The sequence below is a fragment of the Mercenaria mercenaria genome, unplaced genomic scaffold (assembly GCF_021730395.1).
Source record: "Mercenaria mercenaria strain notata unplaced genomic scaffold, MADL_Memer_1 contig_3668, whole genome shotgun sequence".
Taxonomy (NCBI): domain Eukaryota; kingdom Metazoa; phylum Mollusca; class Bivalvia; order Venerida; family Veneridae; genus Mercenaria; species Mercenaria mercenaria.
This window is the reverse complement of record NW_026461829.1, coordinates 22,241-36,793: the sequence shown is the minus strand read 5'-3', so window position 1 is coordinate 36,793 and position 14,553 is coordinate 22,241. Positions and strand designations below refer to the sequence as shown.

At 37.4% G+C, this 14,553-nt stretch overlaps 1 protein-coding gene across 1 annotated transcript; it reads right to left on the bottom strand.

Moving 5' to 3' along the window:
• Window positions 1-1,247: 1,247 nt before the first annotated feature.
• Window positions 1,248-2,266, bottom strand: LOC128553278 (uncharacterized). The gene is made up of 2 exons (XM_053534409.1): window positions 2,068-2,266; window positions 1,248-1,738 (listed from the first exon to the last, which is right to left on the bottom strand). The coding sequence occupies exons 1-2, from the start codon at window positions 2,264-2,266 to the stop codon at window positions 1,248-1,250; spliced, it is 690 nt and encodes a 229-aa protein (XP_053390384.1).
• Window positions 2,267-14,553: the final 12,287 nt, after the last annotated feature.

Here is a 14,553-nt window from a genome sequence, read left to right as displayed (position 1 = left end):
AAATAGATATTCTGAGCTTCTGAAAGTAGCCAAATTTTATAGATCTGATGTAAATGAAGAGAAAGGGTTAAAACAATTCTGGAAAATCATGGTTTCTTGTGCAAATGACTGTCTTTGTACAAAACGTAGGCTGGGCCGCTTCACTTTGTAAAAATGCAATACACTACTCATTCTGACAGATGTGAGGAGAAAAGTAGCAGGTCAACAGGTAACTTCAAGGTGATTTTTGTGTTTCTCTCGGATAGATTTCTAAAGAGAAGGTATTTGCATTTGTCTTCAGAACATTGTGTCAAAGCCTTGCATTGATATATTTGTATGTAACCCTATGGAAAATTAATTGTACTTTGGGGCCAAATCGGTAGGGCGTGACTTTTATCGGTGTGTTTACATATCTATCCAGTAGAAGACGATTAAATAGGGAGCCGCACCCTGAGGCGAGTCATCGAGAAACAATAGATGGAGCTTAAACGTGTACCAACACGCTCAAGGAGAACAATAGAGTCCCTTTATTTTAAACAATAGGACGGATTCTATTTCAAGGATCTAAGCCCAGTTTCACTTTGTATTGCTACTATCTATTCAATTTAACCCAAAAAATAAAAGAACCTTAAACCACTTTGAGCAGACCAATTTTTTTTCAAGTAAAGGCCCTATGTTTTTACTACAGCAAACGGTATATTTTTTCTCGGCTTTGAGGTTTAAAGTTTTTGATATTGTTGTTTAACATACTTATAAATATTCTGAAATCCCCAGTAAGCTTTTTTTTCTACTACATACCCAGACATGTTTATATTCATTCAACCATTCAAATAGCACAGTAACATTAAAATCAATAACAGTTCTCATATTTTATCATTTTAACGCAGACAGGTGACGAGTACACATCGTTATAACTTCAAGCAAGAAGGGGTGTAATTCGATACAAGGTAAGACTTTATTAAAGCAGACGAATCATTCTACCTTGCTTAAGGTTTAAATTAGTCGGTTTAAATATCATAAAATTTTTGTACTTTAATACACTTTATAATCATCGGGCATGACGTTGTACAGACAGTCGGCTTGGTTATTGATACGACAGTGGCGTACGCCGTAAATAGATTAGTCTGTCCTCAAAATGACGGTTAAATTAATAAAGTACATGTTACATTTTTTTACATTTTATTTCCAATTTATTTACATATTTACAACGGGTATTTACACAAGAATGTTAGAAAAACATAAAGTTAACTACAGTATCATATTTTTATTCACACAAAGTCATTAGCTTTGATCCAGCTATTAAATTTCTTCTGATAGTTTTTCCATTTCACAAAGTATTGTTTATTTTGTCCTTTGCCTCTAGTTTTGAGAATTTGTTCTATTTTAAATGCCTGGTCGGGATCATAGTCCACTTTCTGCAATTCACTCTCATAAAATGTTCCTTTAATTTCTTCATCTTGCAAATCATTCAGTCTGTATACAGGCAAAATTCCTCTGTAATAACGTTTGGAAACGCTGAACACTTCTCCACTGTACGTTTGATTATACGCACGGGTAAACACATTTCTCAAATACGTTATCCTTACATAGTCACCAATTTTATATTTGAACCTTTTAAGTTTCACGTCAATTTTGTCTTTCCTCGGATTTTGTGCAAAATATGTGGCTAATCTCACTTCTTCCTCGTTGCTGGCATTTACACTGGCCGGTGTTGTTCCAATTGTTCTATGATATGAGTTATTGTATGATTTTGAAATGGCTGATAAAACAGGTAGATATGTGTAGTTATCCTTGTAAGTAAATAGCCAATTATTCTTGATTTTAACCTTAATATTGCACGTTCGCTCGTTCTCGTCTTAGTCTCGTTCTGTGTTGGCGAGTATAAGACAATATATTTTTTCATCAAATCTTGTACTGATTTGGCTCTAAACCCCTGACCTGAAATAGCAATAAGTTGGGGTTAAATATACACTGCATTTAATATATGTTAACAATTTTTATCAGTACTTAATGATGTAGAAAACCATTCTGAATGATATAGTAATATTGTAATGGCTTTATAAAGAATATGTTTGATTATCTACTCACCTTTATCCGTGGTCAGTCTTTTAGGAGTTCGGCCAGATTTTGACAGAATGTCCTTGAATGCATCTGCTACATCGACTTCCGTCTTTGATTTTAAAGGTCGTAGCCAAACGTACTTGGAGAACGTATCAATAACAGGTAAGATGTATCTATATTCCTCGTTCCACTTTGCATATTTCTGCATGCCGAACAAATCAGCCATCCATTAGTTATCTATTCTAGCGCCCACCACATGATTTCTTTTAAACCGTCTTCTTACGGGTTTATGTAAGCTGTAGGATTCCTGATTTTGCAGGAATCTTTATATTCTGTGCATTCCAATGTCAAATATTTCTTCCTGTTTCACCACTTTATATAGATCTGTGGGCCAGAGAAACTACCAGGGTGTTTAGGATCAAAACAGATTTGCTTTCAATATTCCTCCCACGGAGCCATGTCTTCACAGTTCAGTGTTCAGGCAACAAATGAATGAACAGTTCAATGTCAAACGTTTTTATTCTGAGTCCTCACTATCCGTGTCAATTTCGCTTTCATCATTATTCGAATCCTCCAACTCAAATAAGTCTTCAAAGACATTCTTGTTTTTTTTTGAGACCCTTTTTTACTGCAGATGTCAAGCTGACTCCTTTATTGCGGAAATCCTTTATTTGTTCAACTATGGCACGATGGGTAGCATTTGTCAACAGTGGAAACCAGTATATTTCGAGCAACGACCTGTATCTTTCAAAGAATTTTTTCTCTGCGTATGGCTGTGCCCGTTGTGTTGCCATGTCTGTTGCGTCATCTTCGTGTTCTCCATTGTCAATATATTGGTCGTATAAATTACTGAACCTGAGCTTGAGCAAGGTGTCACAGATGTTTATATCCCTCATTATCTTCAACGTTATCATCAATTTCATTTTTATCTTCAAATTTTGCGTTTTAGCGGGGGGTGCCTTGTTTTCTGGACACCAACCACTTTTCACGTGCCTCTGAACATCGTGCACCGAATCAAATAAGAGCCCGCAATCGTCACAAGCTTGCCCATTATCCGCCATTATATTTTCTTCGTCGATATAAACAGTTTGAACTCCAACTGACAAATGACCCATGCTTCCAGCGTTTTGGTCTTTTATACAGTCTTCCTTGCGCTCTTGCATCTGATCAATACGTTTATGTCACAGACAGAGATCTGTGGTGCGATCCCTCAGTGAATAAATCGGTAATCCTCCTATCCTTTCCGGCTTCACTAAACAGGTCGTCTAAAATGAGCAAGTTGTTGATTCTAGGATCAAAGAAATCGTCGTCCTCCGGGTCTGCTGGAATGCCTTGAACGAATTACACCTGCGGTAACACGGATCTTTTAATTACTGAATACAGGGATTGCCACCTTTTGTAAAGCCACACTATTCTCTGTATGTATGGCTTGATTCTAGTGGTATTGTGCAGCGACAAGTCCTTCACAAAAGTGGTTTTCCACAAGCTGAAAAGTAATAAAATGATGTTTAGGTATAACCAAAACTCTTACATTTAATTTCAATAATAACAGTCATTTATATTAATTTTAAATTCGTGATTTAATTAGAATATACCTGTTGGACCGGAAATCATCATGGTGAAGGGGGGTTGGAGAAACGTCGTGTTTGAACCACTCTTAAGGTCCTCTTGTAATTGTAGCGCTCCCATTAGCACTCCTTGCGCTCCTACATGCTCTCCCGGCGCTCCTAAATGCGCTCCCGGCGCTCCTACATGCTCTCCCGGCGCTCCTAAATGCGCTACCGGGGCTCCTAAATGCGTTCCCGGAGCTCCTAAATACGCTCTCGGCGCTCCTAAATGCGCTCCCGGCGCTCCGAAATGCGTCCCCGGCGCTCCTAAATGCGTTCTCGGAGCTCCTAAATACGCTCCCGGTGCTCCTAAATGCGTTCCCGGCGCTCCGAAATGCGTCCCCGGCGCTCCTAAATGCGATCCCGGTGCTCCCAAATGCGCTCCTTGAGTGTCCTGTGTTTTTTGTTGCGTACTCATAGACGCTTGAAGCGCATGTTCATTTTGCCAGTGTACGTTCCTTATGTGTCTTGACAGATTATATCTGCTGTAAACTGTTTTATAACACTGTTGACATCGCAAGTTATGCATCTTACACCATTCGATACTTATCGGTAAATAACAAATTGATATTTAGAAGTTTATTATAAACGTTTGTGGCATACCTTTCATGCCCTAAAATGCCTGTCTCAAAAAAAATCGTGGGTTAAATTTTCATGCCTTAAAATTAACGGCGTAAGTTTTATGACCTAAAATCCGCAGCGTCATTTTCATGCCCTAACTTTCGTTCCCTTAACTTTCATATTTTATTTTTCATGTCATGAAGTGCTTTTTATCTTATACTACAATAAAAACGGTTGTATTACGGTTATAATTTCAGAGTTAGAGTGACAACGGACACATAAACTTTTAGTAAACTGTAAGCAGACGATACATTTTGTCACAACACAGCGAGCTACAGGCAAAGCAATGCGCATGCGTGAGTTATAGAAAAAAAATAATTTAGTGTCAGATTGTACATTTATAAATCATAATACCTTAGACACCCGAGGTGAGAGGATCGCCAGTATTGATTAATACAAAAAACAGACGAAATTGTTACGCCAAAACCTTAAACAACACAAACAGACGAACGCTTTCATCGGCATCGGTGGCTATTGAAAAGGTAGTGTAAACTGCGAAGTGGTTTCTTTATGGTCAATATAATAGAGTATTTGTTTGACAAGTGTGGCACGCGTCTATTATTAATGTTTATATAATAGTAAATTCGTGAAATGAATATAGGGTGTTCCCATTTAATAAATTATCTGTTAATAATCAGGGAGGTTATCTATGATTTAATCATTCCCTTATAACAACATATTGTAGCTATTGAAATCAAATTTTTTTTTTTATATATTATTTTAGTAATAAACCACCTGTTATCCCCGTTCCCTATAACCCTAATTTTTGTTATGTTCAATCCTTTTATAGATATCAAAAAGATGAATTTTCAATGTGAACAGTGTGGGGCTAGCTTGGAAAGCTGAGTCAACTTAAACACCACCAACGCGTAGAAAATCATTGGAAGAAGTCGAAGAAGTTTAACTGTGACGTGTGTGGAAAGTGTTTTACCAGAAAAAGCATAGGAAGAAACACGATACTTCGAACAATGTGAACTGTGATGAATGTCGGCAGGTATTTAGTCGTCCATATACTCTTCAACGGCACAAGGAGCGTGCTCACCAGCAGGGTACAGGACAAAAAAAGATCTGCCGATGGTTCTACAGACATCGGTCTTGTTCAACGTCTGAGAAAAGAGGATAATCCAAGAGATTTTTACACCACAACAAAGATCAAGGAACAGCGTATACCGAAGTTAAGGCCACGGCCTGTACTTATAAAGTCACCTTTCAAGACATCGAAGTAACGGAGGATGTGCTGTCAACTCTGAAAAGGCTGTTTTCTGCTCTCTTTGAGGACTTAACAAGAAAATCCAAGCCAAAGGATTTAGTCAGACTAACAGTACAGACTCCCTCGCTGGATTACCCCATTGTCATACCTATCCTACCAATACTGACAACAGACAGGTTTATGGCGGATCTAGAACGAGTTCTGCAGTCCAACGAAGATTTTGCCATTGATGAAACTCTGCAGTTTGAAGTCACTGTAGTCGACATGCCTGATGGGAGAAATCGAAAAAGGTGTAAATTTGTAAACACTGAAAAACTCCTACAGGAAAAAAATGCATTATTCGGATCAGAAATAATGACGACCTATGTTGCGCAAGCGCCATTGTGGCGGCCAAAGCCAGGATAGATCAGCATGAAAAGTGGAATATAATCAGACAAGGATATGAACTCCAGGGAAGTTTAGCCAGGGAACTTCACCAATTAGCTAACGTGGCACCTGGAAAGTGCGGTGTCGAAGAAATTAAAAAATTTCAAGAGGTCCTAACAGACTACCAAATACACATCGTCTCTGCTGATCATTTCAATGCTATTATCTATTGTGGACCAGAGTCAGAAAAGAAAATTTATTTATAATACCACCACAATCACTGTGACGTCATTACTAGTATGGCAGCCGTCGTATCAAGAAACTATTACTGTACCAAGTGTAACAAAGGAAGACCACAAGTGCAACAGTGTTTGTCATGCGTGTCGCAAGATACACGATGAATCTGAAGAGGAGTGAATGAAATGTGATGATTGTAACTGGTTCTTTCGGGGTCTGGATTGCTTTAATCTCCACAAAAGTGTCACAGAAAAAAGGTAATTCTGCGTGTCGTACCCTCTATCGTTGTGAAGACTGTGGCAAAATGGTAAACAAGAAGTTGGACAGGCATCACAAATGTGGACACGTGTACTGTAATGTATGTAAACAATTTTTTCCGGAAGGCCATCAGTGTTATATGATACCAGAAGCCCCAGATTGGCAGGAAGAACCTATGTCAATTGAAGAAGAACTCGTGGACGATATTGAAAATGCTAAGACATTCATTTCCTTCGATTTTGAGTGAACACAAGATGATCTAGTACAATGCGGAAGAGGATACAGTTCAGACTCAAATGGAAACTATCTAAATTGTCAAAGATACAACTGTGGGGGCTACGAACATAAACCTAACTTATGGGTGGTCCAAAAAATATGTACAGTATGTATGGACAAGAAAACTTGTTGTGAGGAGTGTGGTCAGCGGGAGCATATTTCCTGGGTCTAACTACGTTAAATGACTTTTGCATATGGTTATTTTCAGAAGGGATCTATGACAGCACAGTAATATGTCTTAATTTCCAAGGGTATGATTCATATCCCATTCTCCAATTCTTGTATGAGAACGCTATCAAACCAAAAATAATTCCCAATGGTGCAAAGGTCATGTGCTTAACAGTTAAATCTTGTAAAGTTAAAATGATCGATTCAATCAATTTCGTACCAGTGACTTTGGCAAAGTTACCATCTATGTTTGGCATTGAGGAATTGAAGAAAGGTTATTTTCCACATTAAATTTTGTTCAACCGCAAAGAAAATCAGAATGTTTTCATGGACCGTTTGCCTGACATTCAGTACTACAGCCCCGAAACCTGACGTGAGAAAAAATTCTTGAAGTGGTACGGTGAACACAAAAACGATTATTTTGACTTCAAGAAAGAACTATTGGACTATTGTAAATCAGATGTAGATATTCTCAAGACGTGTTCCCTTCGCTTCAGAGAACATTTTATGGCCATTACTGAATTAGATCCTTTTGAACGTTGTATCACTATTGCCTCTGCATGTCACCTAGTGTTCAGAACAAACTTTCTAGAACCTGAAACAATCGGACTCATCCCACACCATGGTTACAACCCTAAACAGAAACAATCGGTAAGAGCCCTAAAGTGGATCAAGTATCTTTCGCACCATCACGGACATAGAATTCAGCACGCCAAAAACGGTGGGGAAAAGTCTATTTACCCATACCTTGTTGACGGATATTACGTGACTGCTGACAGTGACAGTGTTGTCTTGGAATTCCACGGTGATTTTTGGCACGGGAATCCATTAAAGTACTCTCGAACGACCGTTAATCAAGTCAACGGAATGACCATGGGTGATCTGTACGACAGAACAATAGAAAAACAAAATTACTTGGAAGGTCTTGGGTACACATATGTGTCAATATGGGAATCCGATTTTGAGCAGCAACGCCTTGAAAATGCTGAAATGATTTATTTATTTATTTTGTTGGGTTTTACGTCGCACCGACACAGTTATAAGTCATATGGCGACTTTCCAGCTTTGATGGTGGAGGAAGACCCCAGGTGCCCCTCCGTGCATTATTTCATCACGAGCGGGCACCTGGGTAGAACCACCGACCTTCCGTAAGCCAGCTGGATGGCTTCCTCACATGAAGAATTCAACGATGCTGAAATGAGGAATTTCATATAACAGTTAGAACTGACAACACTAGAACCGCTATCAGAATATCAGGAAAAATCCCGGAATGAGAGCCTTGGCCAAACTCATGCTAAATTCGTTCTGGGGAAAGTTTGGTCTGAGATCCAACATGCAACAGGTAGATTATGTAAATGAACCATTCGTTTACTTCGATAAATTAACTTCGGATCAGGAGGAAGTGAACTCAGTCAACTATGTTTCGGACGAAATGGTTGAGATGCAATAGAAGTATAAAAATGACTTTGTTGATACGAACTCAAAAACCAACGTTGTCATTGCCGCCTATACAACAGCTCAAGCCCGTCTGAAACTGTATTCTTACTTGCAGTACTTAGGTCAGAGAGCCCTGTATGCCGACGCTGACTAAGTTGTCTTCTCTACAAGAGAATCCAAACCGGCATTAGGAGATTATTTGGGGGACTTAACAGACGAGATCCGGACAATAACATTCTGACTTTTGTAACCGATGGTCCAAAGAATTACGCTTATCAGTTAACCAAACTTGATGAAAATGGGAACAGGTTTCATTGCAAAATCCGAGGAATCACCTTGAATCATAAAAACCTTCAAATGGTAAATTTCGACGCCGTTAAATGTTTCGTTACAAAATAACCATTAGGAACAGTAACTGTGACAGATACACAGAAAGTAACCCTACATCGGAGGGACAGCGCCAAACTACTCACTGTATCCCAACAATGGTTTTTGACAAAAAGAGTTCTGAAAGAAAAATACATATCATTCTCATACGGATTTTAACTCAACATGCATTAAAAAATCTCGCTGTTGAAAATAACTTGTATTGTTGTTTGTATATGTATGACAATTTTAAATTGTACAATATAGGGAAAATAATACGTATGTGTAACTATATGAATACTATGAACGATTTGTTAAGAGAAGAAAATCCTATGATGATAATTCTATGTATACTGTTGTGTTCACATGTGAATCAATTTTTATTTTGTAAATAGTATTTATTCTTACGTGTAAATGGAATATTAAAAAATAAAAGTTGGACTGAAATATAGTCTTTGTTATCAATAATAATGACGATAGGATCCATGCTCCTACCCGTATTTGACACCTTCAAGTGATAAAATATAGAACAAAAGCATATCCCCACGTGACCTGATCTCTCAAGGTTGGGCCTGTATTCCCCCTTTTGACTCACCAGAAAGGCCTGCCAGATTCCCCTAAAACATCAGAGTCAAGTACTGTACCAAGTGTATCTTACACGCGTCGTCTGCACGCGTGTTTACACCACGCCCTACTGATTTCAAATATTGACTCCTCAAAAAAGTGGTTTATATAGCAAAAAGAAGTCATCGGACTATAAGTATGTTAAACAACAGTATCAAAAGCTTTAAACCTCAAAGTCGAGGAAAAATAAACCGTTTGCTGTAGTAAAAACATAGAGCTTTTGCTTGAAAAAATTGGTCTGCTCGAAGTGGTTTATGGTTCTTTTATTTTTTGGGTTAGATAGTAGCGATATAAAGTGAAACTGGGCTTAGATCCTTGAAATAGAATCCGTCCTATTGTTTAAAATAAAGGGGCTGTATTGTTCTCCTTGAGCGTGTTGGAACACGTTTAAGCTCCATCTATTGTTTCTCGATGACTCACCTCAGGATGAGGCTCTCTATTTAATTGTCTGCTACTGGATAGATATGTAAACACACCGATAAAAGTCACGCCCGACCGATTTTCAAAAATTGACTGCATCGATTCCAAAATGGCGGTTTATATAGATAAAGAAGGAATTGGATTTGCTGATGAGGCGGGGTTAACTACTACTCTCAGTCAGTACACAACGTTTAAAGAAATTCTGTCCGTAGGTATGCTTTTGCCTGTATACATATAAGCAACTGTGGCATTTACCTTTAATCAAAAATGCTCCTTGAGTATATTCTGGACACAAATAGTGTGCATGGACAACATAAAGACAGGAAATATAATTATTTAATTTTTGCAAAAGATGCACATGAGTAAGTACAGGCTATACCCTATGCCATGTTAAAAAGATAAATGAAAATGTTTTAATTGTTTAAGGGCAATGTAGGATGTGATAATAGTTCAAAGGTCTACAACGTGAGAAGGACAAGGTACGTTTGTATCCTGAAATAATGCGCGAGTTCACTTAAGAGTTATGCATTTGTATTAGTTTGGACACTGGGAGTTATCCAATAGCATTTGTAAAAATGCAAAGGGTCATATCTCCTAAACCATCTTTAGTTCATGTATGCCGTAATAACTCTTGCACAAATCACAAAAATATGTTTCTGTTAGTTTGGCCAGATCCGTTGAAAATTGTAGGAGGAGATATGCTGACAATGATCGGGAAGGACAAGGCGGCCTCCCCAACACCCGAAAAATTTAAGGGAGAAAAATTTAAGAAGACGGACTATAAAAATTACAGATCTATCAGTTGTATTTACTATCACTCAGAGCTCTTAAGGTTTCACCTTCAAAGTTCGAAATGAATGTCAAATGAACATGCCCAACTTAATTTACATTTTGGGAATATCATTAAAACACTGTTAAATACAAATCGTTAAAAATATAATTACTATATTGGTTGCTCCGTTGAGGTTAAAATCATACTCACTGCGCTTGCTTCTTTTGGCAATTTTCAAATGTTGTCCTGTTGTAGTAATATTCTCAAAAGTTACAGTATGAGGATCTGTAACGTTTAACTGCTCATTTGCAAGTGCAGTTAGTAAAATTGGAGTTCTGTTATAGTTCTGCTTATCTTCCACCACTGGTGAAATAAAAGGAATTCAATGAAAACTGTTATTGTATAGCTTCAAAGTCACCGTAAATAAATGCTCTGCCTTTAGCAGATAGTTAATATTAATGGTTTAAATTTGCACACTCTAACGGTACATAACTGAACAATATATTTTATAGTATAAATTCATTTTCTATATTAAGCATCTAAACTCTATTTTCCATGTCTATGTACAATGTAACAAAACATTTCTTAAAGCTGATGCATGACCAAACATGTAACAAACATATATCTATTCATTTTTTTTTATGTTGGCACAGTTTTTCAAGCAAGTGGAACGTTTCGTATTATCCTAATTAGCGGACGAATGCTTAAGGTCGCCGACATTAAGTCTCTTGCCTCTCACCAAAGTTGGTTCGAGTCTTGTTTGGGGCATGCAATTCTTCATGCAAAAGAAACCATCCAGTTAGCCAACGGTTATACCCAGGTGCTTGCCTGTGATGAAATAATGCCCGGAGGGGCACCTGGGGTCTTCCGCCACCATCAAAAGCTGAAAAGTCACCATAGTCCCCTACATCTGTGTCGAAGTGACGTTCATCTAACAAAACCAAACACAAAAAATAACAGGGCAGAACTGTCTATTAGTGCCAACTACTACCCTCCACATATCATGTGACAATTTGGAGAAAATTATCTACATATAAAATGGATATGTGGTTAGCAGAAATATGCCGCCATACATTTTTTATAACTTCACCATCTACAAATTACCGTTACTAATGACAATAATAATTGTCTAGATATATTTCCGTCGTTCTCCATATGCAATCGATTATTCCCGATTTCAAATCGTGATGTTTGTTCATGTACTGATATTTCGTAGTAATTTTAAGCCATAAATGACTCATTTGGATATAAGTTTTATTCTCGTCTAAAATGTTCTACTCTTTTCTATTGTGCGGTGCGAGCAATAGGAAAAGGGGCAAGATATGTGTATTTTCAAAAACTTAAAAAATATTTTCCGCCACCGCTGCGCCGACCATCAAGGAGATCCTATCGTAGCCATAATGAGTACTTAAACTCATCCACAATAGTCATAATGTCAGCCGAAAGGCAACCCCATTATTTGTTGACACATCGCCTGAATGACTCGAACATTTCAGCCCATTAAAACAAGTTTCGTTTCAATATCTTGACCCGAACTAAAGTTATTTAACAGAAACGATCATCCACACACACAAAAATAATTCTAAGTCCACAAAAATATTTGTCAGGTAGTGATAGTTTCAATACACTTAAAACGTTTATGTATCATCCATGTTGTACCACTGAAAAGCAATGTTGTTTTTTCCGTATGGCTAATAATGAAACACGTTACAAAATAAGCCATAAAAATGGAAAACATTCTAAAAAGTTGTAAGGCCGCAAAACGATATTTTCTTAATCCACAAAAAATCCTTACCAGGTACAGATATGTCAAAATACACATAACAATTTTAGGTACCATTCATTTTAAAAATGTACAAAATAAGCTAGTCATAGTTACAACAAAGACAAGTAGTTCTATTAAAAAATTGTAAGTCCACATAAAGGGATCTGCTAAATGAAAAAAAAGGTTCCATGTGCACCGCCGTATGAACACATCTGTGGATGTCTTTAAATTATTTTTGTACTTGTAGAGGGCGTGGACGGTAGCATCAATTTCCACTACCGTCTATAAACAGGCTCAATCAAACCGGGCCTGCAACATTTTCTTTTTTGTCGTGTTGAGCGACGAGTGGATTGCTCCATACTTACCAAAGCTATGGCCCTGACAAGCTCTAAAATGACATTTGATCCCTAATTGAGACCTTGACCTTTGACTTGAGAACCTAGGATTTGCGCATGACTCTATACGGACGCACTATCGGACTAACGCACATACACCGGGCAGCCATTAGGCCGACTATGTCTCCGCAAGCGGGCTCGAAAATAAAAGTAGCATACCAACAGGTGGCCTGGTGCATAGTTATTGCCGCAGATACTTGAGGTCAGTTCCCCCTACTGCACCTCTCCTGTCAAATGTTAGTCAATGTATTTTAGCATTTTAAAAGGAACTGAGCGTAGGGAATAAGCATTTCAGCATGTTTTAAGATTCACATTTCACCATCAGAAGTAGCTAGCAGTTGACAGGGAGGGAGAAAAGGGGGACCTGACCGCTCCCCCCCACCAAGTGTATGTGGTTATTGTTATGTATTTGTCTACAATAATCGTAATTGAATAGTCATTGAATAGTCATAAGAACCAGAACCAGTGTGAAACCAGAAGTTTTGAGCATGACAATGCATTTTATGTTGTGTAAATAAAATGCCGATAAAGAGCAGAGATGTAGTAAACTGTACTATGCCAATGCGTCCGACAGCCTTTCTAACAGTTGAACGAAGTTCTTTTTCTGGAAATAATTTGCGTTCTTACATGTATTAAAATTCTTTATTCGATATCAATAGCCTTATCTTAGAACAGACTAGAAAAAACACCTTTTTGTAAATTTTGTAGATAAATAATCATAACATTAAGAACATGCAAATCGTTATTAACAGTATTTAAAAACAATCTCACTGTAAGACTAGCAGTACAATTTACCAACGATTTGATAGTATTATTAATTATGTTCAATAAATTACCTATGCCATTGCCTGTCCAAACATGGGTTGTCAGAAGCAGATAAATCAAAACCATCAACAGCAAAACGATCTATAAAAGAAGGAAACTTTGGAAACAATCATTGATTCATATTGTGTAGTTTATTACGTCCAATCAAGTGAATTTTACGTTTAACTTTTAAGTTTATTATTATGCTCTGTAGACCATTCCTTTGCTCTTAGTTTATATCTAAATGGTTTCAGATATATTAGACAATCTGCAAATGCTGCTATATATGGAAATATAAAATGTGTACTTTACAAATATATCTTTATTCTCTGGCTAAAAATATGTGGTAACCCGGCTGACTCTATTTATAGCGCCGACCTATGACTTTTTATTGATTTGATACGTATTTAATCAGTGGTCTAAAATAAAAAAAATATAGATTTTATTACGTGTAATGCGTTTCAGCTTTCATTTTTTTTATTGGCACATAGACCCGGGCACTTTCGATACTGACGTCAAAATACTATTGATACGGTCATGCTATTTTCCATCTTGACTGAAAGTTGTTCTTAAATGTTGATGATGATCGACGGAACTAAGCGATGTATTTTCAAAAGTAAGGGATGGATTAATGGAATTAGCGCGAAAAACATCACTTCTGTTTTAGATATGTTAAACTTAATCAGCCATTGCTTTGCCCAGGAAGAGTCTTTCGAAGTCAAAATTTAATGGGTTTTTTTTTCATGATAGAAACTGCAACAGAGCTGTCGTAAGCAAATAGACGAGTAGTACTTATAAGCGACTCAGCAATATCATTAACCTATGCTATATATAATATGGGGCCAAGCAATGACCCTTGAGAAACCCCAGCATTCACATAATTTTGAATATTTTGTATCAGAAAATAATTGTCTGGCGAATACTCTTTAAGAACGGTCTTTTAAGTAGTTACCCATCCAGCTGGGGATATTGCCCAAGATACAATACTGTCTAAGCCCTTATGTCAAACACTATTAAATGTCAAAATACCGTACATGTCGATTGTTTTCGTCTAAGGAATTACATATATGATTATAGATATTAACAAGTTGGTAGACTGTAGAATGACCAGGTAGGAAGTCAGGCTGGTGATTTTTTTTAGATTATTGGAATGGTGATGATTATATATACTCTTTGCCTAAGCAGCA

What these genes read in the sequence shown, in the direction of transcription:
- LOC128553278 (XM_053534409.1), bottom strand. Translation starts at nt 2,266, where the DNA reads ATGGCTGATTTGTTCGGCATGCAGAAATATGCAAAGTGGAACGAGGAA. An exon ending in AAGACTGACCACGGATAAAG is followed by an intron (nt 1,739 to 2,067) that starts GTGAGTAGATAA and finishes CTGTTTTATCAG; the next exon opens with CCATTTCAAAATCATACAAT.